Source organism: Idiotropiscis lumnitzeri, chromosome 15 (assembly GCF_059441095.1).
Source record: "Idiotropiscis lumnitzeri isolate Australia: NSW breed Sydney's pygmy pipehorse chromosome 15, RoL_Ilum_1.0, whole genome shotgun sequence".
Classification (NCBI taxonomy): Eukaryota; Metazoa; Chordata; class Actinopteri; order Syngnathiformes; family Syngnathidae; genus Idiotropiscis; species Idiotropiscis lumnitzeri.
The window spans coordinates 6,200,826-6,228,471 of record NC_142405.1 but is presented as its reverse complement, the minus strand read 5'-3'; the positions used below and the strand labels follow the sequence as shown (position 1 = coordinate 6,228,471).

Sequence of the window (27,646 nt, the reverse complement as noted above, 5' to 3'; positions counted from 1 at the left end):
ATACTACTCAGTTCATCACAATATCCTTATCAAGGTCACTTTTTTTATGATAAAGTTCAGTTCTAATAAAAAAAAGGACCAATACTTTGCTGGGATAAATATAAATGAAAAAAAAATGAATAGATCCGTTTTAAGTGCGTAATGTGAGATTTGTAAATTGTTTCCGAAAACAAATATTTGTTTATTGTGCTATTCCTAATTCGATATTTTTTGTTTGCTGTATTTGTAAAACGGTTTATTTGAACAACATTGTTTTATCACAGATCCTTTCATGTTTCAGTGGTGGACTGGTCGTCTCCCAACTCTGAGGTTGGGGTTCGATACCCCACCCCTGCCAGAATGACCATGTCGAAGTGTCCTTGAGCAAGATGCTGATCCCCCCCACTCCACACACACACACACACGCACGCACACACACACGCGCACGCACACACCTAGACGGTTGCTTATGCTGTTGCGTCATCAGTTGTTAGATGAGAATAGTGTGAAGCGCGAAGAATACCCAACGTAGAAAAGCGCTTTACAGTCACAGTACATTTACAATAAAATTAAATAAAAACAAACAAACCAATTAAAAAAGAAACAGCTAAATTAATACACCCAAATATTTCAAGACTCTAATGTAAATGTCCGATACACTGTCCAACCTCGGTTTAAATCGATGTCCTTGAAAATCGCACGTGTTCTTACGAGTATTTACTTTCCAACGCTTTGGTATTGAAAATAATAAATTACTACAACCCAAGACAAGACCCCTCATGTTTTTCCCTCCAAATAATATCGCGAGAGTGTTGAACGAAGCCCCCCTGTACGAGAACACCGCGAGGCAGTGAGTGTGAGGACCAAGTGGGTGTTCATGTTCGGCCTGATGTCATGAGGCGGAACGGGAGGCTCGGCTCGGCTGCTAGCGGCGGATACGCGGGTGGGACGCCGAACAACAACCACGGGGCCATTTTGCCGCGCGCTCACTTTTTGGACCTTTAACTGCGCGTCGTGTGGGCTTGACTCCGCTTGTGTCGCCGCCACTCTCCTCCCTCCGCCACCACCAGCGGCGGTCTATGGAAGAAGAACAAGGAGCGGGGAGGAGTGAGAATGCTCGGCTAATAAACTGAGGGACAACCAGGGGGAGCCGCGACGGTGATGGGCTCTCGTTTTCCTTGGTGACTTGGCCGAAAAAAAAAAAAACACCAACTACGAATATCGCTGCTTGGCTTGTTACGCGTCTCGGTTTCTGCGTGAAATGCTCGCCCAGTCGTGGTCTCGGTCGTCGAGCAGCCTGCGGGCCGCAGCTCGGCTCACCGAGCCCGAATGTGGGAAGTAGCTAGCCGCCTGCTAGCCACATCTTTGCCCGATGCATCCGAGGGGGACGACGCAAGCGCTCTAGCCGCGAGCTATTGTTTTGAGATGTGATGCTTCGGCGTGGACGAGAAGGGAGCTAAAAACATCGCTGCACTGTGGAAGCACAACCGTGCGGATCCCGCTGAGCTGGTAGAGGGGGGGGGGCGAGGTTAGACTGACAACAGCCGCCCCACTGTCTCCCTCTTCCCGGGGTCAGATTTGGACAAGGACCGCTACATTTCGGCCCCACTAGACGCTTGCTTCCTCGCCGCCCTCGTCATCGACAGGCTCGTTGGATGAAGGAGAAAATATGGATAAGCTGACCATCATTTCAGGGTGCCTGTTTCTGGCGGCGGATATCTTTGCAATAGCCAGCATTGCCAACCCAGACTGGATCAACACTGGCGAGTCAGCAGGTAAATGGAAGTCCTGCTTGCCTTTTATTTGGATATCAAGCCACTGCAGCTGTATTAATCACCGGATAATGTACCCCCCCCCCCCCCCAAAAAAAACCCACACACTTAACTCCCCTCGTGCCACCATCATTCGTTTAACTAAATTGCACAAAAGTCAATAAAAATGTACTTCATTAAATGTTTAAAAACAACCAGTTCTTAAATGCAACTTAAATAAAGTTAAATACAACCAAACTGCACTTAGGGAGCAATTCCATGTCACTGTCCTAAATCTACTCAACAATTTTGCAAACATGAACATCTGTTGTTGGGCCCTCAACAACTATTTAAAATCAAAGTAGCAATGTGACATTTCCCCAAAAATACTAAGTCTGGTTGGAATGGTCATTTCAGCCTGAATACACTAAGAATTTTGGATGTCGCCATAGGCAATCTTGTCAAAAACACCTTCAATTTTAAGTCGGTTTACATTTCAAATCAAGTTAGACTTTCTAACTTGAATTTGACAGTGTTATTTTTCAATTATTTTTTTCTTAACATATCCTTGATGCTTTGGCCATGTCTGTTATTTGGGCAACCCCTTTTTTGCTGACATGTTTCAATTAAAAATCTGTTTCTGTTCTCCAAGTCAAGAACACAGAATCACTGAAACATTTCTTGCCCTCAAAACTCATCCTGACTAGCATAAACTAAACATTATCCAGTAGAAAAGCAATGTGGGCGGGAGAATAGGTCATGGACTTTAGTAATATTTTTTTCATGAATTTATTTGTTACCCATTTTTATTTAGATGCGTTTGAACTCTCTTCTAAAGTTGTGATCAGCTCCAGTCCATCCACGAGGCCACGACCTTCATCAGAATGTGTTGGACTTCAATATTATATTGACTTCTTCAGACAGCAAACTGCTTGAAGTCAAATCGACAGCCAAGTCCCCTTTGCCTCAGTTGCATCAAAATCTGATTAATCAACTCCATTTCACTCACATCGACCAAACTCTTTCTGCTCGATTAATTGATGATGATCATGTGCATCCCTGAGACTACAAAGTTCATTGTTTTAATTTTGTTTTGTGGGGAGCAACTTATGTTTGACTAACATTGAAGCGCCTGACCTGGAAACACGTTGGTTCTCTTTGATAGACAGCTGCGTCTCTTTGTTTCCGCTGCAGGATGACAGCTTAGTAACTAGGTCAGCGAGGGTTCATCGTCAACAAACGCACATTCCGCAACACAACAAGGCCATGCAATTAGCATCTTTGCACTGAATGAATTACGGGATGCAAGTTCATAAAAACTTTTACTCTCGCTTTCTTGTCCCGCAGCCCAAATCAACTCCAAGAGAGTTTTGTAACGTGTGTGTTGTTCACGAGTGTTGACGGGTAGTTACCAACTTCTTCTGTCTGACTGACTGTAACAGATGTCATTTCCCTGTCTCGGTGTCCATCGTGTTGGACTGATTTGGATGTGCTGCTTTGTTGCGCAATGCCAAATGCAGACAAAGAAACAAGTGTCCAAATGACTGTTTTCACTCGTTCTGTGTTCCAGACAAAGTTTTGCTGGCATGAACAGCGAGCGTGCTTTGTCCAAGGTTTAAGAAACTTAATTAGTCCGTTTTAATAATACAAGCAGTAAAAGCTAACATGTTCAGAGCATTGAAGTAATTAATTCGTTTTTTTTTTAACTTTTTAAAAACAAAATACATGTGAGAGGGCTTTTTATTTGGTTGATGTAGTGATGAACATGTTGTACAGTGCAAACGTTGGTAGGTAAATATCTTCAAATCCTTAGCCTAATCGCTTAAAAGTCATTTTTAACTTCCTATCAATTGAAGAAGAAAAAAAATCAGGAAAACGAAGAAAAGAAAACGACAAGCCAGTCGAGTCAATTTGCCTCAAATCAAATATATCTTAAGCATATTGTGTTATTTTTGTTTTTTTTAATTCTATGACCGTTATATTAAAAATGACTTAGTCGGCGAACAATCTTGTGCGCAGCAGCCTGGACCGAGTTTTATGAACCCCAATCTTAAGTGTCAAAAAAGAGCGATTTGGGGTTCTTTGCGCTGCCCGTCATCACATTTCATTTTGCCTTGAAGAGCCACTGAAAAAAGTAAAACGTCCTTGTCGAGCGAATCTTTTCGAGGATCACTGAACTGAACGGAAGCGAAGATGTGCAACGTAGCGATGCATGCAACCTGTTCTCCACTCATTTGCATAAAGAAACACATTTTGAGGATCGCAAGCCTGTCACGTTTTGTCATTTGGCTTTTGGTTAGCAGTCATTTCGAGTATATGACATCAACCGTTACGTAGGTAGACTGGAATGTTACGTGAAAGGAGAAGATAAAAAAAAATACATTTTGTCCTTTTTAATGTCGGGAAAGGAACGTGATCCAAGCCAGATGTGTTATCGGCGGCACGCTCGATAGTTGGATCCAAATCATTCCATCATTTATTGTAAGCATGGCCTTTAATATGAGCCAAAACTCGGAGTTGGGAAAATACAGTGAAGCTCAACATCAGCTTTTGGACAAACGACAGGACTGTACAGTCTTGCAAAAAGTCGTTCGATGCGATCAAGTGACCACCGAGATGTTTTCCCCGTCTTGACTTTGTCCTCACATCGACGTGATGGCGAACCTCGGGCAAGAACACTTGATGCTGATTTCCTGTGCTGAGCCGTCGTTGCTGCAGACACAAAGTGAGCCGCTTAACGGCTGCCCTCCGTTCTCGTCACTTAAAGTGGATGTCACTCTCCAAAGCTTTAAGAACAACTGATTCTCTCTGTACGCTCGTCTGAAAAGTGCAAAATCAAACCCGAGAACAGACTGCCGCCTTGTTTTAACGTCACAGTGGCGCAATATTACACGAAGCTTGTAGTGTTCTACCCGCGCGGTCGTTTCATTGCGGCTATCTCCACGAGCTGGTTTTCTGTTGCTTTTGGAAGTTGCGTGACTCTTGTTGGCTGAATGTTAACACAAGGTGAGCGTGATAAATGGATTTGTTACAAACAACGCCGTGGATCAATTTAATGCTCCTATCAACAAGGTGATTGTGTGTGCTTGAAGCACTTGAGCGAAAATGCGATACCGCTTCCTTGCAGCAATTAACGATGGGTAGGGTACAATTAATTCAGGACCGTCTCGTTTGCTGCATAATTAGGCAGACGTTGATATCGAACACAATGTGGAAAAAAATGGAGTGAGCAATGTTTGCTGCAAGACACTTTGGAGAGAAACCAATATTGCGATGTAAACACAAATCAAAACGTAAAACAAAAGGAGCGGATGCCTGCACATTCTTCTGGCCTCACTTCTAAAGTGTTTGGACGGTCGCAACTGCTCAGTAAGCTGCAGTAATATTTGTCGTTTTGAAGGCTACGCATTGCTGCAGCCTTTTGCTTTGTAAATATTAGCGATAAACCGATATGCTTTTTTTTTGGGCTGATACTTTAGGAACCAATCAGATGGTGCTGTGGGCGGGCCAATCTGTTTCTGCAGGCAGGGCCACAAGCACAGGAGAGAAAGAGAGAAGTGTGCAACAACGAGCCAAACTAAACGAGCTTTTAACTTATCGGCTTTGAAAGTTAACAAAAGACCGATGCCGAAAATCGGCAAAATGCCAATAATCGGCCCGGTCGATAATCGTTCTATCACTAGTAATCATCTGTTTTTGGTTTCATATTACAATAAACTTCAAGATTATTTTTACTTGCCTCTGGTAAAATATTATCACAAAATCTAATCTTTATGGACTCCATAATGAAGCCCATCCTGTGCTTTGTTTGTCTTTGCTTGACGTGAACGATGTTTTTCCAGATGCCACTGACTTGAGAGAATGAGGGGAAGAGTTCATTTGCAGTACATCAGATTATTTTAAAGCTGACTCATTTTCAATTAAAACTTGGATAGTTGTTTTTTTATTTTTATTTTTCTCGTCCAGTAATGGTTGCACTTGGGTGCTGCGTTGAATGGAGTGACACACTTAATATGTCGACAAAAAGTTATTTCATGGCCTTTATTGCGTTACCAGACCCATTTCCTCAAATAGAGATTTGTAATGCTGCTTTGCAAAGACCGTGAAACATAACAAACACCTTCTAGGGCCAGGAATTCCAATTTGCTGGGCACCAGAGGGAAAAAAAAAGAGATCTTCTTCATGATCCTTGTTTTTCTTTTTCTGAGAAATCAGGAGCAAAAATGTGCTTCATCTGTGCTCTGTTGTTGGAGGGCGGCAACATCACTCGCAAGAAAACAGCTGCTGGCTGCTGATGTTTTTGCCCAGCACGCATTTCAGGAGCCCGTTTGACTCATCCCGTTAGAGTTTAACAAACAGCGGTGCCCTTGCTGCCCCGCTAATGATAGCATCCGTTAATGATAGCATCGCCATGTTGAGGATGAGGAGTCACTGCAGTCATTTCCTCTCACTTGGACCGACGCATGGCGCGAGGCTCGTCTTTATCCGAGTGAGTTAATTGCAGAGTCGGCAGGGCACAATGGAGGCGCAAAAAGTTAGCAGCCCTTATCAGTGAAAATTGTCTGGAAACGAGCGACTGGGTAGTAACGCAGGTCATTGGTGAGCTTCCCCTCGTTGATGCAATTATAAATCATAAAAATGAAATAATAAGTGGGGTGACTGGAAATAAGAGGAGGAGCGTGCAGGCGTGTTTCTCTGGGATGGGGCCTGGATTTAAAAAAAAAAAAAAAATGGTCATAATGGAAGACCATCACCGATTAGTTTCACAATCAAGCGTCCACTCGCCCTGGCGTCGTCTGTCGAATATTGTGCATCCTCCCTCCAGTTGATTTGCAGACGGCTGAAACTGCCGTGGATTCTACCCAAGTGCTTGTAAGTCCGATCTTGTCCAGTCCTCGGCACGAGTTGCCCTCTGACCCCTCCCGTTCTTCAACATGGCGAATGTTTCTCCGTAATAGGAGGTCGACTTTCGAAATAGCCTGCGAGTCTTTTAGATGTCGCGTTTGTCTTCAGTCGCGACCTCTATTTTCTTCCTCCATGGAGTAATTCCATAAGTGCTCTGTCGAGTGACAAGGGAATTACCATGGCGATAAGACAAGCTCTGAGGCAAAAATACTATTACGGGTTGTATTGGCTGCATCGAAGTTGTGTTTAGTCGTTGCAGTAAAAGCCAGGCTACGGCTGGCTTTTATACATCGGCAGGATTTCCTCTCGACTGCTAAAAGCCACCACACCCCTGAGGCTACAATGGCTCTTCCCAAAACGGGCGTCAAATACAAATACATATTGTCCTTCCGTATGTGCATGAAGTTTTCAAGTGACCTGGCTGTCCGGAACCGTTTTCTTGAAGCATTTTTAACCGTTTAATTTTTGCCTGATTAACTGTATTTCCGCTTGCTATGCAATGGCAGACGTTTGCATCTCTGGCCACAGCGCGGTGGCGGCACCCCCGCTATTTGTCTGCATTTGCTAATTACGTGTGACAGCTAACCCACTGATTGAAAGCGCTAGCAGGCCTCAAGTGTGCGCTGCACTGATCTGCTTTTGCTTAGTCAGGTAGAAATTCCCCTTGAGGCGCAGCCTAATTGAATTCCGCCATCGAGAGTGGCTGCACCATTGCCTGTGAAGCAGGTTTCTGCTCTGACTGCTGACACTTTCCTGCGACGCCACTCATCCTCATTTGGATCCCCGGGGCTATGCATTTGTCCCTCGGGCCGGTCTGATATGGTCACATCCAGCACACCTGCGTCAAGTCGAGTGCGCTTTATGATGCAGGAAGATGACAATGATTACAATTTTAAAAGGTTGTTAGTCAGAGTACATTTGGCGGAAAATTCACAAGTCATTATTTAATTGGCAACGTTGGCACGTCAGAGGTCGAGCCGGCCGGCGTTTGTGGCTATCCGACAGAACTCGACATCACGTGACTTTGCTGTCACTGTAGTTCTGAAACTTCAGCTTTAAATTGGATCTACAAATCAGAACTGGGCTTTTTTTTCACCTCAGGCAGCTGTAAAAGGCAAAGCCTTTTCTTCCAGTAGCGCTTTGAAACTGTAATGCGTGCCTTCGTCAAATCTGAGCAGGATTTCTGTGTTTCTCAACAGTAGACTGGACTTGATTTTGATAAACTTGGCTGAAGTGTTTCAACATCAATTTCCAGTGCTTATCTCTGTGCAGTCTTTTGTTTGTTTAAATAAGTCATTTAATGTAAATTGATAAGAATATTGTTGCAGTATAACAAATGTCTTCTTGAAACGACACTGTGCTCTGTCACAGTAATATTAACACAAACCGGCGTTTTACAACCTTTCCAGTTCCTGAAGCTAATTAGAAATGTGACTCCCCTGGCATCCGCATATATAAAAATATATGAGTTGTTGCCTTTGTATCAAAAACACGAGGTACCTATCAATTAATGATAATGAAAGACTGATATGAACAATAAACAAGTCGTCAATAATTGATGGTTTCCCGAGTCTTACAATTCAGAATGTATGAGCAAGTCGCTCTGTGTGGCGTTGCTATAAATAATTCGAGCCACCGTCGTTGAGAAGAACATCACGTTCGCAGTCGCGCAATCTGCGGCAAATTGAAAGAAGTCTTCCCATCGCTGCCTGGCCTGGTCTGAGCTTTGTCTCGTTGTCACACTTTGCTCTTCTCTCAAAGGTTCGTGTCATTATTTCGGACACAAATTCCCTGAAATTGTCGCTGGGCGCGCTGCCTACTGCGTGACGCCGTTCAATTTGACCTTTCCTTTGCTTATTTTCCCCTCGGCTCGTCTCAACTCGGCGCAGAGGTTCGTTACGCAAGATGAGTTTGGAGGGTGATATAATGTTCGGGGATAGTTTGTTAAATACCGTCGCTGGTTGTAAATGATGTCACTTGTGTTGGCTGCAAATTCAAGTTGGAATGTAAACAAACAACTGCGGTTTTCTCACAGTCGATCGTTTGTCAGTTGCTGGGCAACGCACACCGAAGGAATACATCCCTGTCCCTTATTAGTCGTTTGTCTTGCTTCTGCCATTCATTTTAAGCGTAATGATGTATGATAAGTTTGAAATTGTTGGTGGTTTATTTGTGGCGTAAACAATTATTTAAAAATTTACGGTGAGCATCAATTATTCTTATATATATATATATATATGTTTTTGCTTTCTTCACTCACTACCATTGACTGGATTCCACAATTGGCACCCCCGAAATTGACCCCGTGGCTTGCCCATCTGCTGTTGCAATCAAAATGTCATTTCTCCTCTCCAGGTGCCCTCACAGTTGGTCTAGTGCGACAATGTCAGACCATCCACGGACGGGACCGGACTTGCATCCCTCCACGGTTGCCCCCTGAGTGGGTGACCACGCTGTTCTTCATCATCATGGGTATCATCTCCCTCACTGTCACCTGCGGACTCCTCGTGGCATCACACTGGCGCCGAGAGGCCACCAAGTACGCCCGCTGGATCGCCTTCACAGGCAGTAAGTGAGCTGCGCTACCAGAGTTCATTTTGCTTCGCTAGACTCGCTGTCAAGCATATTCACCCCGGAGCTTTCCCCACTTTGCTGCGTCTCGCTGAATCCGCCATGACACATCCTTTACCAAACTGTCTGTGCTACTTTAGAATGTTCCCACCACGGTATTTTTAGGCTTCTTCGAATTGATTGCGCGCTGCTTTTCCGCGTCTCCCTTGTAGGAAAGAGCTGTGTTACGTCCATCCCGTGTGCTCCCTGCATCGTCTTAATAATCCAAAAGGCAGCCTTTATTTTGTTGCCTTGTAAGCTGCTGTATTGTTCTGCGCTTGCTTTGTTTGAATATCCCCACTCTCTGTTGTTTTCTCAGCAGAACTGGTGAACTTCTCCGTCTCATTGTTCGACAGGGCCGCATTCACAAGGCCGTGTGGGTGTTGAACGCTCGCTCAGCTGAGAGAATAGACCGCCGCGAGCACGCTGGTGCGGATGACGCCACCGCATAGCCTTGAATGCAAGCATTACATTGTCAGACAGCCGGATGCATTTTATAATGCTGACGTCTTTGTTTGGCGCTTTTGACGGGCTCTGACTCCCTCCCTTGTGATTTGCATGTCAGATCTTTCTAAAATTCCACCAAAAACAACTTAAAACGATGTTCAGCGACCCTGCTTAAGTGTTGGAAAGTTGACTAGCGCTTACCTTAAAAGCGCTCCTCATGGCTACCACGCACGCGTATTTAGCCGCGTCAGGCTGGTCTTAAAGTGTCAGAGCTTTTCGATCCGTAGAAGTACAGGCGTACAGTATTGGCCGTTGTTTTGATCCGCCGTCAAACAAATACACCGCCAGAGGAAAAAGCAAGCTGCTGTTGCCATGGCAATCGTGAGCAATTGCCTCCCTGCCGTTCTGCTAGTGGTCAAACAAGACACGAGGTGTATTAATAGAGTACTACAGTTGTTTCCTCGCAGCGGTAAAGCGTGAAACTCACCAGCGCTTTAAATGAGGACACCAGAATTAGTGCAATATCTTTTCGTGAGGGGGTGGGGGGACAAAAAGTACAAAGTCAGTGTTGGTCAGTCAACATTCTATTTTCGGCTTCAGAGGGACGAGGATGCCGATAGGTTTTGTTCGTCCTTTCAAGGTTGCCGTGCTCGAGCGGCGATGATGAACGAGCGCACCTTTTGGCCACCGCATATGAGAAGGAGAACGAGAGATTTCAGAGGACTGATGAGAAGATTAAATTGACAGTCCTCGTCACCCTGAGCGCCCGCTTTGTTACTTGGCGCGTAAGCAGACAAAGCAATCACTGCGAATGAGGCGACGGTATATGCAGGAAGGTAACAGGACACTTACTAATTACTGCGATTTGAGAGCTGCGGCGAGAAAACCACAAGAGACTCCTTAACCTCTGCACCGCCACTGCTGCGGATACGGAGGGCGACGGCGTTGTCCAGTCGAACTCCGGGACACTCGTGTTGAATGGAAATCTTTGTGCCGACTATTTCAGTGCATACATTGAAGTTTTTCTTGGGTGCTACCGGTGGGAGAGGAGGGACACGAATACTTGCAAGCTATCAACAGTAAATGCTTGCCTTGCATTGACAACTGTACAATACGTGTCAAGGTTCGATTAAATTATTTCGCGAATTATGATCCAGACGAGACATTTTACAATTAGTTCAGTCGATCGGACTTTGACACGACGATTTATGCCTTCCCAAAATAATCTGTGCGGCTTGAAAGTGGAAGCAGGGCTCGCTTGGTGAGTGACATGGGTGCCAGCGAGGGCGTAGTTGTATGTGCTAAAATCATCGTAGCAACTGACTTTTAACTCGCCAGTCTGCATTTTGTGAGCCGAAGCAGAGATTCTTATCATCCATATGACAGCGACGCATCTCCGCTTGTTCTCCCGCTTCCTTCTCGCTCCAAAAGTGTGGTGTCGTACTCACCCAGGCATGATATTTAGAATTTTTAAAACCCGAATAAGTTATTGGGCGTTTACATGCCATTTTAAAAATCCGAATATTGCCAATATTCAGGTTTTTAAAGGTTGAGTGACTGCATGTAAACGGAGTCAGTGTTAGTGGTAACAGAGAGTGGAACAATCACATCATATGGCCATGAAATTATCTATAATATCCACTTGTGAAGTATCCCGCTGAGGACGCCGACATGTTTTTTTTTTTTTTTTTTTTTGCCGATGTTGCTCTTGCTCTTCGGCTTTACCTGCTGTAAATAAACACGGCTAAATTGGAAGTTAGAAATATGATTACTCGTTTTCATCTTTAAAGCTTGCCGAGGAATGTGAAACTGTGTTATTCAGCTAGGAAGTGCTTTAAAGAGCTTACTTAGCATCTGCAGAGCAACATTTAATATGAGAATTGAGCTGGAGGATCTAAAGGAGGATTTGGGCATGAGCCAAAACCTAAAAATGTAATAGTGGAGGGAGATGCTACATTCAATTACTTTGATTATATTTTGGAAACCAGCAGAAAATGTAAACTTCTTACTTTTGACAGTGATTCATGATTGCATCCTATCATCTAATGAAGACAAATGAGCATATTTTTTTTTTTGGAAGTGTAAACATCAACTCATCTCAGTGTTCACTTTGAGAATGAATCGCATTTAAGGCTGCAGCAGTTTAAATGGTTGTTTATGCGAATAGCTAATTGGCCGATCGCATGACAGGAGTGCAAAGGACACAGGGGACTCATATCGTAAGTTACAACTAAGATTGGAGCAAATTGCCGCTTTACGAATGATGTGTGGTGACGTAAATCCGAGGCAGTGAGGAAATTGAACGACGAATGAGCCCTTTTGAAGTTTAAAATATTCAGACTGCAAAATGGCGTCCTATCTAGCTGTTCCTAATAACGTGTATTGATCTTTTTTCTCTCTCCCGGTCCTCCAGTGATCCTGTTCTGCATGGCGGCGCTCATCTTCCCCATTGGCTTCTACATCAACGAGGTGGGAGGCCAACCCTACAAGCTGCCCAACAACACGGTGGTGGGCTCCTCCTACGTGCTCTTCGTCCTCTCCATCTTCTTCACCATAGTCGGACTGCTGTTCGCCGGAAAGGTTTGCCTCCCGGGCTGAAGTCTGGACCCGAGCCTGCCTCTGGACAAACAAAAATCTTTTGTCGGGATTTACAGGACACGCAGCGACAGAAAATCTTAGGAGCACAAACTCTGGCCAAGATTTTTGAAGTATTGAACTACTAAAAGATAACCATACGTCAAGATGGCGAGGAAGAGTGCGGGGGAGACGGGCACCCTGCCACTGTTCGTTTCATGCAGGGCGTCTGTGTGGTTCTCCTGGGAAAGGTGCCGTTGTCATGGCAACTGCAGGGAGAACGCCTGCTCACAGTTCTTGAGGACCACTTGAGCCCTTGACTTCCCCCCCGCTCCAGCCCGCCAGGGCCGCACCGCCCTCGGCGCACATCCGCACCGGGTTTTTTTTTTCTCCCCGTTTCTGTTGTTGTACATTTTTGATTGTGTTGGCCTTTCCACAGAAGTATTTTGAGTGTGAATGTGGACTTGTTGGCTGTCGACCCGCGTTGCCGCTCGCCTGTCACATCTTATGACCCCAAGAGGAAGGTGCGTGGGTGGTGGAGGTGAGCGCACATTCCTTGCTCTCTTATGCCACACACACACACACGCACACGCACACACCACCGAATGCAACGCTGCTTATGCTGAACAGCCCATTGATTCTCAAACTTTAATCAATTGAACTCACATTGTCTCTAAAGTGAAAGTAAACACAGTGGTGCCTTCAGATACGAGTGACGTAAGTTTGACATACACGCCGTCGTCAATATTTTATTTATTTATTTATTTGCTTTGATTTGCGAGCAGACTTGCGATATGTAGACTGCCTGGTGGCAGTGACTCAACTCGCTTCACAACAATCAGCAGTTTGGTCGATTCAATTAGTGAACAATTCAAAAAAGAAACATAGAAAATTGTACATTGTTTTTTTTTTGTTATTTTTTTAAACGACCGAACGGCACCCTAAAGAAAGTCCCTGCTAAGCAATGGAAAATGACATTGACATGCTCAAGCTTAAAACAATGGCTTCTGAACACAAAGGTTGGAGCAGCACATATAGACAGACAATATCAGAATACTATATTCTTTAGTCCCGATGAACAAAGACTAACATTGAAGTATAAAGCTAGTCTTCATTTTTATGGGCAGCACAATCAATTGAATTGCAGCAGTCAATCATAATACTACTGTTTCATATTATTACTCAATGTTTTTATAAGGTGCAGTATTACACATTACTATTTGCTTTATTAAAAGCACATCACAAAAAAATCTTTTGTTGTGTATTTTAGGAAGGCTGTAACGGATTAACGGCATTTGCCTTCATTTCAACGGAGAAACATGATTTCATATGTGTCTTAAATCACAAGCAAGATCACAGACTAAATTAAACTCATATCTCAAGGCACCACTGTAGTTCTCAGTCTACACGTTTGAAGCGATTATTGTGTCATGTATTTAGACACAAATCTCACTTCGGAGAGTCTTTCAGCGCCGCTGCAATGAATTGAAAAGTTAAACACAACTGAACTGTCCGGATGAGTTTTGGAATATCGACTGTGAATTGACACCATCCTCCTCTTGTATTTGTTAGCATTCATGTTTGGGCTAAGTGCAGCCACAACGACGTGCGGATAAGTGTGCTGCTTCAGAGCTGTTGGAAGGGACTTGCGCTGCTAAATATAGCGCCCAGTATTGACTCCTTTGGACAAAAAAGCTGCGGTTGCATAAGGTGAGAAATTGGCTGATGTGGATGTTGACAATCGGCGGTATTCTCTATTGAGGTCGGCACAGGAAGCCAGCGAGCGGGGAGCATCCTTTTGTCCTCTTTTGATGTGACGGCCAAGGCACGGGGACTGCAGGTCAGGTCCGTTCATGGGGCTGCGCCTCAGTGTGCTGCTCTTGAGCTTTGTGAATGGAAAACACACACACACACTTCCATGAACCACAAAGATGTTTTTTTTAGTGGAAGAACATCCATTGCAAAGCCCCTGAGCCAAAAGCTGAGGTTATCAATAGAGACAGCATAGAAAATATGAATACAATTTATTTTGGGCTTAAATTCAATTCAAGTCCATCAGAAAAAGATCCCTCCCCCTCAATAAATAAAAATACAGCAAAGAATGTCCCTGGAGTGAACAAGATTGTGTTTGCTTTTAATGTCTTATTCTGCGGAACTGATCAATGATTTCATTGATCGATCGGCAAATTGTGACATTACACCCGATCACCCGTTTTGCATCAAATGCTAAATATCTGCTAATCCCTTCCAGCCGATCAGATCGGAGTCAAGTCTACTTTGCAGACTCTTACACACCTGTTGATGAATTGCAACTCTTAGTGGGCGGGTGACTATTTCCGGGAGTGCGGTCAACTTTGGCAAGTTTCAGCCACATCCAGCATTGAGTTTATTGTACACAATTACATCTAAAGTGGAAGCCGCCACCACCTGTGTGTGTGTGGGGGTGCGCGTGTGTGTGTGTGTGACTACAATCACAAAGCTCAATCACCAAGTCTTAAGAGTTTTGTATCGGTTCCCTTCATCTCTTTATCTGTTGGTTCAGTATTGTGCCATGCCCTGTTTTCGTTTGCTCATGATGTACAGACACAAAGGCAGGATTTTCTGTATTAGGAAGAACTGTGCATTCAACAGTATAGCTAACAGGAATCGTTGCACCGTAAATGTGTACAAAAAAAAAAACAAGAAAAGAACTTCTTACCTCATAGTTTGTATTATTTTCAAATGGTGGCAAAGCGTGCCCTCTGAATTTGTCTCTTGCCTTGATCGGATGTCGACACATAAAGCCTATGGTCATAGGAAATTATTTATCACTGAATAAAAAGAGGAAACTAGCAGGGTGTGACTGTCAAACTCTGAGAGTCATTGTTCTTGCTGAGAGAGAGTTCAACATGTGATTGAAGTGATTTCATGTCACTTTTTTCTTGATTGTCTCAAACTTGAAAGCCTGGTACACACATTTACTGTAATATGTATATATTTTTTTACTGCTACTTGGAATAAGTGGTGTTTGACAATCTCCAGTCTCCTCCCCAAACCAGATGGCTGGTGTAGTACTCGGACTGACCTGTGAGAGGCAGCGTAGAGCCATAGGGCGTCCACATTGCTTTCAAAGAATTAGAAGAAGCTAAAGGACAATATTTCATTTTTATTTCTTTCAGGAATTAGAAATCACTCCACACCACAGCATATTTGGTCACAATAATGTCAAGAAATCAAACATTACCAACTCCTAAAATTGTTCAAATTCTGCCCGATAGTTCATATGTGTGTGTACCTCGCTTAAAGTTAGACCTCCCTGAGAAATTCAAAGTGTCGGTGAAAGACGGCAATTCAGTCGCACAAAAGCGTCCTTAACTTATTTTTACACTTGTACGACAGTTCGAAATCTTCACTTGTCACTTAACGCATTGCCTGTGCAGTTAATAAAGGTTTCATGATGGTGACATTTTGACCCTGGACCACTTCTTTTTTTTATTTCCAATATATATTGCTCGGATCTTCTGGGTTTGAAACTTTTTGAATAAAACATATTTTCGGACAAAAGAAATTATATGTATATCACATTACAACATTCCTCTCCCTTCCAAAAATTGACTGATTTTAGCAAATCTTTCTCTTTGTTTTAAGGTTATATAAACCCTAAAGTACAAAGTAATGCAAAACGTTCAAATGTTCTGCCTGTAATTCATTTGTTTATTGTTTGGTATTAAGGCACAAAAAAAGTTATCTAATTCACTATCCAATCCGCATATCCATTATATATATATTTTATAATGACTCACCTCATTAATCGGTTATTGCAATTTTATTCTGCCAAATATCGCAATATTTACATTTAGAAGCTCATCAAAAATCTTGTCTCACTTTTTTGTGACTCAAGCTTAATATTTGAAAGACTAAGTTAATATTTCAACCGTCCTTCAAATTTTTATATTTTTTTTCCATGAGGGGAAAAAACTGAATAAAATAATGATTTATACTCCACAGTACATGCACTTCTGGGACTATGTGGAATAAATGAACTTTTTTCCTGCTTTTCAACGTCACTTTTCCCCCCAGCTGGTATGTGACCACAATGATGATGATGGCATTTGCCAGGAAGACTCGGAGAACGCTTGACTAGTTGGGCTTGACAGGCTTTGCTGATATTCTGCCTAATGCGACATATCAGCACTGACAGATCCCAAAACAGTTCTCGGCATCCAGATGGAGGCGAAAAGCGCTTCTGGCCTAAAATACACCCAGTCGCGCCACTAAAAACCTCATGTACGAATGTTCTTGGTTTAAATTAATATATTATTATTATTTTAACAGAGGCTTCATATTATGATGTACTCGTTAATAGAGGCAATATTACTTGTAGTAGTTGTGTGCGGTATGCACATTTTCTATCCAGATACTATATTAATTCTCTGAGATCGCCTCATTGTGTGTGTTTTGACCACCAGGGGGCAGTATACTACAATTACGCAAACGAAGAAGACTAACTCGAGGCACAGTTTAATATGCCTATGAAGAAAATATATAAAAAATTTCTTTTGGTGAAAACAAAAAGCCATAATCTCTTATGTGTGCGTTTTTTCTGTATTCTCCATCCCACCATGGCTGATGAGGGTATCCGTCAGCATGAATCCAAAGTGACGGGCAGTGTTTTTTTCTTTCTTTCTCGAAGTGCGCCTCCATCATCCACAGACCAGGAAGTGAGAGGCCCAGTAGAGGATGCGATGCCGTCACGTCTCCTCCACGCACTGAACTGGGAGTATATAAAGATAAAGATGGCATGTATTAGTCCCACAATGGGGAAATTGTCTCTGACTGTCTGTGTGTTTGCCTCAGTGTATGTTATTGTGCACGTTACTGTGTGTGTGTGTGTCCGTGTGCGTGAGGAGGTAGAAGGACTAAGTTTCCAAATAGCCCCATCTCTACTAGTGGCTCCATTTTACCTTTGGACCACCTTCAGTGTGTGTGCGTGTTGTTATTGTAGCACCAGGAGCTGGAGGAGACGTGGGCAGTCTCACGGCCCCACAGACGATCCCGCCTGCCCGGACGGTGTTTATTTCTGCTCAGGCCTCCAGTGTTTATTTCCACCAGGGTATGAATGTCTTTTCTGATCGGCCTCCCGTGTTATTTTAGATCAGCCGCCCGGGAAGGGATACATGAGAGAACAGTCTATGCTGCTGCCAGTACATCTACACACACACACATGCACACACACGCATGAAAAAAGAGGGGCTTGTTTTTTTTTTTTTTTTTTCATTTTGATTTGACAGGTTGTTGAAAAGTAATTTATCCTTTGCTTTATTATTTAATGGCTCAGTTAGAACATTAATCTTAATTCTTAATCTTCCTGTCATGTTTTAAATATTGCAGTCAATGAAGAATGTGATGGGAAAAAATTTGGTGGGGGGGGAAGGCCTCGAAGTTTTTTTTTCATGTTTTCTGCCAACCAAGACATTATTTACAATTCTACCATGTGATGCAAAAGTGATTTACGGCGCAGGTATAATGGATTTTTTAATAGCATTCATGTGGTTACATTTTTAAATGGTAGGACTCGAAATAATCCATCTTGCGGAACCAAATGTTGATATTGTGCCTTCGTGGCAATAAATATTCTCGTTTATGTAAAACTATATGAGCGCTCAATAGCTACTAATTGCGCAGTGATCCAGCAGATAGTGCTGTGTTGAAAAACGACTGAATCTTTTCATCCCCCTCCCCTATCCATCATCATCAATTTTCAATATTACTCACAATTGAAGAGATATTATCACAATAAAAATATTACATTTCTAGCATGTATTGTCATTAGGGTTGCACGTTCAATCATTTACATTCTCACCTACAAACAATTTAGAGGCTTCGATGAACCTAATATGCATGTTTTTGGATTTGGAAATTTCCCACAGCTTCCCTGAGCCGAGATTTGAACCCAGAACTTGCTGACTGTGAACATATAGTCACCACTTCACGGCCTGTACGTATAACAACTCATTGTTTCCTTCCATATGTTGTGTTTGCTTCCATTTTTTTCATGCTGTAATCCTGGCCAGCTGCCACTCAGTCATCTGCGGCCGCGATGATGCCGTGACATCCTTCATCCGTTCCTGTTTTAAAGGTGAACTGAAGATCATTTCTCCGACATCAATGCCCGACACCCACAAGACTGCTGACAGTTTGATTGCCTGCATGTCTGAGTACTTCTTGACTGCTTCCCACATGACACATCTGTCATTTACAAAGGGGAGGGGGGTAAGTGAATGACACCCCGAGTTTGCATCACTTTCTGACTCATCGCCGTCATCAACAATTTGTCGCTTGTTTTCCATCGTTGTTACTTTTACATAACTACACTGAGCTTCTTTTTTTTGTCTTTGCTGAACACAAAAAGGGGCTAAGACATTAGGTACACCTGCAACATTTAATAATTTCATGCATTTTTGAAATTGATAAATGTGATTGTAAATGTGTTGAAAAAAAAATTATGCAAATATGCAAAAGGTGATAAAAATCCACACCAGTTTTTTTTAAACATTGTTTGAAGTGGAATTTCACCAAATATTGCTCTTATTCTTAACGTAAACAAACCGCTTTATAAACACCATGCCATAGTTCCTTTGATATGCAACAATAAGTTGCATTTTTCATTTTACAAGCTCCGACCCACCAGAGTGGTTGTAATGCATGTCGGAGCTTCCCCTTGTGAAACTCCAACGTCCTCATTTTATTACGAAGCTGATTTTGCAGGCGATGAATATTGAAGGTGTGCGCTCCAGTTCCCGACGTTTTGCTTGCATTATTTAGCCACACACTAGGGCCAATCAATCATAAACCTCTGTCACTATGACACAATCTACAACGCCAAAAGTGGGTTTTACCTTTGTTAAGGCGCATTTTTAATTTACAGGTGGTGTACTGCCCCCCCACCCCCCACCATCCTCCTTCACAGTGTCCTACTTTATTACGGAGGCGGCGACACATACATTTCAGCTAATTGATTTAGCTGGAAATCCACTTCAGAGTGCACGAGCGCGTGCCCTCTTGTCTCCCATCCCGCCTGAAATGTGCATGGAATGAAATGACTAATCCACTTCAATTAGTCATTGGAACCCAAAATACTCCAGCCAGCACACTCGTTCTGCCATTTTTTTGTTCAATTGAAAGTGGCTCATGAGCAGAGGCATACTTACGTTGTAAAGCTCTTGAGTAATTGCTCTACTTTTTATGAGCTTTAAAAATGCACTTACAAGGGACTTATTATGCTTTATTAGTTGATTGTATACAAACTGGGAAGCACTGTACACGCCCACCCATCAAGTGAGAATTTAAACAAGTAAATATTTGGTGTGCTCCCTATTTCTAAAATTGTTTCAGTGGGCGAGCCTTTTGCACTCTCACCACGCTGTCATGTAACAGTGGGGCTAGTTTAAATAATACCCACCTCGTGACAATTTTCTCTGCCACAACATGACTAGCATGACAAATAAACCGACGTCAGCAAAAAAATAACAGCATTTGATAAAAAGAGTATCATGCCAACAGTGAGACTTGGTTGTGGCATTGAACTGCCTGTGGCTGCTTTGCTACTCCAGGACCTGGAAAACTGGCTGTGATTAATGCAACAATTAGCTGAAATGTAAACTTAAGCAAGCCCTGCAATATGATTGAATAAAACAATTCTGCATCTACTAAGATTGCTTTGATGATCTGAAATCTTTCAACACATATTGAATCACCTTTAATTGTGTTCACTAATAAAAGGCTTATTTTTATTCTGCCCATTTTCTGACAGTTTTGAGGAAAAAGTGAAATGATGTCAGTGCATTTCCAGGAACTTTCTTTCCGCCCATCTGGAGCTGAGACCTTGTCATTCACGACGTGGGCAGGTGGGCTGCGTGCAGAGCGACTTTTTTTTGACAGCTTTTTTTTGGCAATTTATCCATCACTGTTTCTCCTTCAGCTGTCCTCGCCGACGCTATCGGTCCTTCCTGACATCATCGCCGCTGTAACTTTCCACGAATCCGCACTGAATGCTGATTTTGTGAGTTGAAATCTATTTCCACAAGTGAAGGGAAAACTCCCGATTTATTATTGCTGTCAGTTTTTTACGAAACGTCTCGCATCGGAAATTATGTCAAGTGAATTGATTTTTTCCCCCTGGGTGGCCGTTACAAAACTTGTCTTGAAGGCTTGAGGCATTGTAACCACCTTTGTAATAGAACTTCAAATCTGCCGCTGGAGTTGATTGGAATGCACGATTTGATTGCTCAGGCGTGCCTAGTCGTCATTGTTGTTATCTGGCGCCCCCTGCCGTTAGAAAGCGGACATTTCGAGTGCAATTATAGGAACCGCTTTTTTTCCCCAAAATAATACGTTTTTGATCCAAGTTATCTTTTCTTCTGGGTGATCTGTTGGCAATGGTGGTCTAACGGCAGCATGTCCTCGACCACTTTCCTCCCATCTTTGCTTGCATGGCGGGTCAGACAAGGTTATACATCCCCTAGCCACTGATTGACTGATGAGTGTGCAAGGCATCATTTATTGAATGTCTCTCTCTCTCTTTCTCTCACATAGACACACACACACACACCGCTTTCCATCCATCACCAAGAACTGAGAGGTACTGGACAGCGATGGAGAAAGAAGAACTGCTAGTATGTGATTTGCCCGGACAGACAGAATTCTAGACATGATTGTCGGGCCACCTGAAATTCATTGACTCACACCCGATTGATTACATATTTCTTACATAAATAGAATTAAATTAACTCATTCTTTTTTTATAATAATTGTTAGTTAGTCTTTTATCCACTTAAAATGACCAATCATCAATGATCATTATTAATAATAATATTAAGTTAGAGTTTCTCGAGATGGATGGATGTCGAGATCCTCACTTGAGTGATTTCCCCTGCTTCCAGAGTCAAGCAAGGTTATTGGGTTTACTGTCTCCTAAATGAAACATGACGGCTCCGGTTACATCCTCTCGGACAACAAAGCGCACGGGAAGCCGGTCTTGCTGCTGCCACGTCACTTTTACATCATTTAACAGTTTGACCTTTTCAGGTCCCTCAAAAGTCATCGCTTTGTTAGCCTGGGAGAACACCTTCTATGTACAATTGCGCCGGGATTTTGAAATCGATTTCCTGAAATCAAAGCACAATCAATGGAACTAATGATTTGGACAAATTTTAATTAGTTTGGCAGCCATTAAAACAACTTGCTAATGATTCACATTCTGGAACCAATTTGCTGTTTGCGATTTAATTAAAAATGTTAGGAAAGATGCATTTTTATTGGAATATTACAGTTTGCCAAGTGTGATGAATTTCAAGGTGCTCCGAAAGTTGGCGAGGAAATTGGAGCCCCAAACAGCGTACAGATCATTTTCCTCACGACATCATGTGCATGACACCCGGAAAGAGGCTGCACACTGCTGCCTGGTATTACGGTAGCAGAGTGCAGGTGGAGGTGCGTGCCTGACAGGTGACGGCACAAAACTATGTGCTTGGTTTTCGGGCCACCTGCATCTACTCAAGTATGGAGGCGGCTGCACCACTGCAATAGCAAACAGGTAAGTTCAGTCATTTATTAAATTAAAAAAATATATATACGTTTTTTGAGCATGTTTTTTGTTAATTTATAGGATTTTAAGAAAAGATAATTACTTGGCAACATCAAAGTGATAAATTCTCTTTTCATTTCTGTACATTTTTAGTACGTTTGAAGTATGGTTGTACATTGGAAAAAACAATATTGCTTCTACATTAATGTATATACACTAACGATATTTAGCTGTACCTAAAAAAATAAATATATTAATAATAAATATTGTAATAGTCTTAAGCCACAGAGGAAGCTCCGCTGGTGTCTTTATCTTTTCACCTGACCTGCTTGATTTTTTTATTTATTTTTATTTTTTTAAAGAAAAAACATTTTATTTAAAAATATAAAATTGACTTTTGTATTTAGTATTTTTTTATTTATTGAACTGCTTTAACGACTGTATTTTTCCCGCTGGGAATTGTTTTCCTACTGTTTGGCAAAAGTGAATTTCAACCATGATGAATGAATCCCCGCAGGACCCAGTGCGTCAATGGAGCTGTGCGCTCCCAACATGAGCGAGAGTGGCGGCTCCCTCTGCCAGGTGAAGCAGCTTCCCTGCCGCGGCGTCTCCCTTTGCCGCCTCCAGGCCAGTGGACCTCACAGCCACCCGTGCCGGCCCAACCAAGCGCACCCGGCCCTCCGGCAACAACCCAACGCAGCCACGGCGGGCGGGGCCTCGCAAGTGGGCAAGTGGGGCTCGTCTGGTCCGACGGCGCTGGTGACCGGAGGTGGGGGATACTTTGGCTTCAGGCTGGGGAGGGCGCTGGCGGCCCAGGGGATGTCTGTGATCCTCCTGGACATAAACAAACCTTCATGGGACATCCCAGATGGAGCACTCTTCTATCAGGTACAATATTTACCTTGCTGTGCCATTTTAAATGTCAAAATGTCTTTCTGAATCTATTGTGACATTGTTGCTGCTTTCCCAGGTTTTTTTCCACCTTCAAAGATCTCAATTAATCAAGATCTCATTCATGGTTGACTTTACCTCTCTGTGTGTTTTTTTTTTTTAAATAATATATTTCATAATCTTCAGAGGTTAAGAAACTATGCAGTGATACGGAGTAGAAACTACAGATATCTGTTTTCAAATGGAGGGCGAAAAAAAAAAGCAAAACATTTACACGCATAGCTCCCTCCCCGCACATGAGCAACTCAAGCCTCTGACGTGGTCTCTTGCGTCACGATGCCATCAGCGGGCCTTTGCACCATGCGGTCGGTCCGCTGCAACGAGACTCTGAGACGAGTGATCCGCGGGGCCGAAAGAGCCGACCGGCTGCTTAGTGGGCCACGGAGGTCAGACGACATGATTCGGGTTTCACCTGCTCGCCTCATGGCGCTCTTAACCTAATGATAGTCATTTCTTTTTCCACAGGGCAGTCCTTGTGACACTTCACTTACGCTCCTTTTCTCTTCGCCGTCCAGTGCAACCGCCAAATTTGAACACACGTTGTTCCCCAAGCAAATCATGTCAAGTGAATTAACTCATCATCATGAAACCTTGATTAACTCGGCAATGTTGTGAGTGCAACAAGAACATAAGACAGCAACCAAAAAGCAAAACACCCTTTTGGAATTCATCTTCCATGTTGAACAGTCACATTTGGAGTTGGCCTAGATTTCCTCGATGGTGGCAGTAGCTGAAGACGAATCATGAATCGCCCTGAATGTAACTGTCCCTCTCTTGTTGTGGCAGAGCGACATCCGAGATTATTCGTCCCTATTCGACGTTTGCGAAGGGGTCGACTGCGTGTTCCACTCGGCATCCTATGGCATGTCTGGCCCTGAACAGGTGAATGCATCATGGTCATTAGCAGCCTTCACATTTTTTGCATATATTTACATGTGTATTATACTGCCCCCCCGGTGGCCAAATCACACGCGAGAAGGAGCAGCACAATGTCTTGAATTGAAGCAAAAAAACAAATTGGGAAAAAAATTGCGTAGTTCTTTAGATTCTTTTAAATGATATAAATACTGTTTGTTTCTCTAAAGTTAAAATCTGTTTTCATATTTGTTCCCAGCTGAGAAAAGAGCAGGTGGAGTCCGTCAACGTGGGCGGGACCAATAACGTCATAAATGGTGAGAATGTAATATGGCGATGATGCCTTACAGCTTAATGCCCTTTTTTTTTTTTTGGCAAGTGTGCAAAGAAAGGAGCATCCCCCGGCTGGTGTACACGAGCACCACCAATGCAGTATTTGCAGGGGAGCCCATCGAGGATGGCGACGAGGCCTCCGTCCCCTGCGTGCCCCCCGCCATGGTCAGTCAAACCTCAGTGTGGCTCAAGTCAAACTCGGTGTTTTGTTTTGAAGGCCGTTCTTGTGTGCTTCATTCAGCACATTGATCACTACTCGAGGACGAAAGCTATAGCAGAGCAGATGGTCCTCTCCGCCAACGGGCGCTCCATTAAAGGTATGCAATGCCACGGTTGCCATGGAAACATTGCAATATTGAAACATAATGTACCCTGCGTCTATTTTCTGTAGCGATTGCTTTCATTAGGATTGCGGGTAAAAAGAAAAATGTGTATTATGTGAAATGTTGTGAATCTGTAACACAAAGCCTCACGTCCGGCTTTTTATTTTGTGTTGTGTAGGTGGTGGTGTGCTGAGAACTTGTGTCCTGCGGCCTTGCGGCATCTACGGCCCCAAAGAACGCCGACACCTACACAGAGTGATGGCGAGGAACTCATACACACATACGCACGCACGCATATTTAACCCACTAAAATACACAACATGTGCTGTGAACGTCTCCTGGCGGAATGTGTCACCGCCAGCAGAGTTTGCATTATTAATGGCGCTCTCCGGTTCCACTCCACCTTTCTTGCTGTCGTTTCTCTGCGGGGCGGTCGGAAAGCATTCAGCATTTATTGTTAGTCAAGACGCGAAGAAATTTGAGTTTTTGAATACAGCCAACAGTCGAGTAGATTTGACTTGACGTGAATTGTGTACGTGCTGGCCTTTAGTAGTGCACATGCATACATTTGTGATGAATGGTGTTGTCATTTTCCACCGCAAGATCACCATAAGGTAGTAATTTTATTTATTATTTATTTTTTTGCAGTTTGTCTGTGTGGCTGCTCCGCAGGTTAAATTATCTGTTGTTTGAAGGTTTATGATCACTCAAAATTAAGTATCACAAAATGCACTAAAACTGTTTGCATGTGGGAATGTTTGTGGACTAACATAGCCGTCAATCTTTGTTGGTCGCCAGGTGAACGTGGAGCGTCGCTTGTTCAGTTTCCGTTTCGGCGATGGGCGGGCCAGGATGAACTGGGTGCACGTGGACAACCTGGTGCAGGCCCACACGCTGGCCGCCGAGGCTCTCACCATGAAGAAGAGCTGCGTCGCTGTGAGTGTGGACACGTCACAATGCACAGAACTAGATCATGGTTATGGAATAATATATTAACGTGTCATTCCGCATTACATCGTCCGGCACTGTTAATGTACCTCGTATCATATGCATGAAATGCTGCTCAAATCCTTTCCTTGTTGTTCTTTTTCTTTTTTCTTTTTCTAGAGTGGACAGGCCTATTTCATCAACGACGGACTTTCAGTTAACCTCTTTGTGTGGTTAACACCTCTTGTGAGTTCAAAAATGTTTTCCAATGTTTCATATCGTTAGCCACATCGTGTAATTAAGTTATTTTCCAGTATTTGTGGAAAACATTTTGGAAACAAATCTGTATTTTTTTTATGCCTTTTTCCTTTTGCTTACTTGTTTACCCGTTTGGTTGAAGTTTTGGTCACGATACTAATAAAAAAATACTTGCATGTGTTCTAAAAATTGCGTTTATTATTGTCTTCCAAAAATATTGAAAAATGACTCAGGCAATTATGCTGTGTGGCCGACAAATGGACTTGATTTATTTTAGAAATGTCTGACAATGGTTAACTATGTCATTATATTTTTTGTTATTATTTGAGTATGGCCAATGCAGCCTGTTCTGAGCCCTGCTGCGATTTTAAAACCGCACGTGGAAACTCATCACCAGCAGAGTCGCAATGTTCTTCTCTTTATGTAAATTTGCTAAAAATAACCTGTTGTTGAAAATCCATTTCCCCACAAGCACAGCTGGAGGACGCACTAGTGGCGATAACAGAAATAGAAAAACACAGAGTCTTGTCTAAAATTGTGCACTTGATGTTTTTTTTTTTTTTTTATTGAATTTCATGATGATTTATGTTTTTTGTTTTTGTCGCAGTTTGAGCGCTTGGGCTACCGCCGGCCGTTGATAAACTTGCCAGTTTCTCTCGTCTATTCAGCAGGTAGCACATTGCTTAAGTTGAATAAACACGTAAAGAATGCTTATCAAGTGCACGGATTCAGAGGACTTCCGTTCTTTTTGCAGCCATCCTGGTGGAATATTTGCACATATTGCTGCGACCAATCATTGAGGTGCCTCTCCTGTTCACCAGAAGTGAAGTAATGTTGTCTTATTTTCCTTTGCTTTTTCCACTCATCAAATTCAATTGAACACAGATAGTAGTTGTGCAAATACACTCACGGGCCAGTTCATTAGGTACACTTGCCCAATCTCATCACATTCAGTCCACAAAAACAAATGTACCCACTTGTTCCTGTCACTGTTTTTCTTAACGCTTTAAAACATGAACTTGCATGAAAACTTATAACAAGCTTTGCGGTAAAGCCACCGAAGGGTCAATATGGAGGGGAGAAAACCCGGCCGGTCTCCATCTTAAAGAGGTTCAGTCACGGCCCGAAAGGTCCTCCTCATGAATGTGTCATGAGGCCGAAACCAAAGCTGAGCTGGCGCCGCCGCACCTGCAGCTCATTCTGTCAGACAGCTGCCGGCGGCCGCGCGACCGATGATGGTCCCCGTGAATAAAACATCAGCTGCTACGGGGCCACAGTAGCAAAATGAAGACTAACATGACTTATGTGTGTGTTTATCGCGCACAGGTGAGGAACATCGCAGTAAGCCACACCTTCAAGATAGACAAGGCCCGCAGAGAGCTCGGGTACCGCCCCAAATTGTACAGCCTGGCCGATTCTGTGGAGCAGTACCTGAAATGCCGGCAGGCCGGCTCCGGTTCGCCCGGCGTCCACTGGACCCCCCGGCTGCACCGAGCCCATGTGGTGCTGCTGTTGCTGATGATGGCTTTGGGCACGTTGCTCGTCTTGTTGAGTTGTGTAAGAAGCACTCTGGCTGACGAGTAACTTTGTACAATATATAAGACGCCCGTTGCTTGTAAGGTCAGTGTTTGACGCGCATGTTTGTTAAGTCCAAGTACTGTATGCTCACATCATGTACACAGAATAAAAATTGTCTCATGTGATAAAGTGCTTCACTTTTGCATCCTTAACATAGTGAAGTTACTTATAGATTATGAAGTGAATTTTTTTTCCAAATCTTTTTTTTTTAATTTATTTTAAAATTCTTAGATTTTTATTTTAATATGAGTTCTTGTTTAATTAGATTTTATTTGTATTACATTTGATTCACATTTTCATTTATTTTTTTTATTTATTTGGAATTTTCTTCACTGCGTGACAATGTTTGAATCAATTGTAAAAAAAAAAATAGGTGAATACGTTAAATAAAATAATTCATCCTGACTAATTAGCTCTTTTCAATCTAATTGTGTCAAATTTGTAGACGTTTAGAATAAAACACTCCATTTTGCTCATAAAAACAGCTGGGTTTTTTACTTACGCTTTTTTAGAAGCTGTTTGTGTTTTTCTCCTTTCTGTCAAAAGGGGGCGCCATTGTACTGCATACAAATCAATTTATCATCAGGAGG

The 27,646-nt window shown here is 43.0% G+C and overlaps 2 protein-coding genes across 8 annotated transcripts; both read left to right on the top strand.

Moving 5' to 3' along the window:
* Window positions 1-798: 798 nt before the first annotated feature.
* Window positions 799-15,717, top strand: mosmoa (modulator of smoothened a). Of its 2 annotated transcripts, XR_015846693.1 has the most exons (4): window positions 799-1,754; window positions 8,991-9,203; window positions 12,106-12,807; window positions 13,839-15,717. XR_015846693.1 is itself a non-coding variant. In XM_088317616.1 (3 exons), the coding sequence occupies exons 1-3, from the start codon at window positions 1,649-1,651 to the stop codon at window positions 12,288-12,290; spliced, it is 504 nt and encodes a 167-aa protein (XP_088173742.1). In that variant the 5' UTR covers window positions 799-1,648; the 3' UTR covers window positions 12,291-15,717. The 2 variants fall into 2 exon arrangements, 1 of the variants encoding a protein (XP_088173742.1); XM_088317616.1 differs by having other exon boundaries at window positions 12,106-15,717.
* A 1,041-nt stretch (window positions 15,718-16,758) lies between these two features.
* sdr42e2 (short chain dehydrogenase/reductase family 42E, member 2) lies at window positions 16,759-27,395 on the top strand. 6 transcript variants are annotated; one of them, XM_088318053.1, is made up of 18 exons: window positions 16,759-17,044; window positions 17,251-17,358; window positions 18,176-18,243; window positions 18,320-18,384; window positions 20,059-20,152; window positions 20,227-20,307; window positions 21,602-21,840; window positions 22,349-22,719; window positions 23,569-23,664; window positions 23,897-23,954; window positions 24,017-24,135; window positions 24,212-24,287; window positions 24,472-24,554; window positions 25,092-25,229; window positions 25,401-25,466; window positions 26,086-26,149; window positions 26,233-26,306; window positions 26,805-27,395. In XM_088318053.1, the coding sequence occupies exons 8-18, from the start codon at window positions 22,363-22,365 to the stop codon at window positions 27,060-27,062; spliced, it is 1,389 nt and encodes a 462-aa protein (XP_088174179.1). In that variant the 5' UTR covers window positions 16,759-17,044; window positions 17,251-17,358; window positions 18,176-18,243; window positions 18,320-18,384; window positions 20,059-20,152; window positions 20,227-20,307; window positions 21,602-21,840; window positions 22,349-22,362; the 3' UTR covers window positions 27,063-27,395. The 6 variants fall into 6 exon arrangements, with proteins under 6 accessions (XP_088174179.1, XP_088174181.1, XP_088174180.1 ...); XM_088318055.1 differs by lacking the exon at window positions 18,176-18,243; XM_088318054.1 differs by lacking the exon at window positions 18,320-18,384 and adding an exon at window positions 18,385-18,518 and having other exon boundaries at window positions 16,759-17,358.
* The last annotated feature ends 251 nt before the right edge of the window (window positions 27,396-27,646 follow it).

What these genes read in the sequence shown, in the direction of transcription:
- mosmoa (XM_088317616.1), top strand. Translation starts at nt 1,649, where the DNA reads ATGGATAAGCTGACCATCATTTCAGGGTGCCTGTTTCTGGCGGCGGAT. An exon ending in CAACACTGGCGAGTCAGCAG is followed by an intron (nt 1,755 to 8,990) that starts GTAAATGGAAGT and finishes TCTCCTCTCCAG; the next exon opens with GTGCCCTCACAGTTGGTCTA. An exon ending in CTGGATCGCCTTCACAGGCA is followed by an intron (nt 9,204 to 12,105) that starts GTAAGTGAGCTG and finishes CCGGTCCTCCAG; the next exon opens with TGATCCTGTTCTGCATGGCG.
- sdr42e2 (XM_088318055.1), top strand. Translation starts at nt 22,363, where the DNA reads ATGGAGCTGTGCGCTCCCAACATGAGCGAGAGTGGCGGCTCCCTCTGC. An exon ending in TGAAGAAGAGCTGCGTCGCT is followed by an intron (nt 25,230 to 25,400) that starts GTGAGTGTGGAC and finishes TTCTTTTTCTAG; the next exon opens with AGTGGACAGGCCTATTTCAT. An exon ending in TTGTGTGGTTAACACCTCTT is followed by an intron (nt 25,467 to 26,085) that starts GTGAGTTCAAAA and finishes TTTTTGTCGCAG; the next exon opens with TTTGAGCGCTTGGGCTACCG.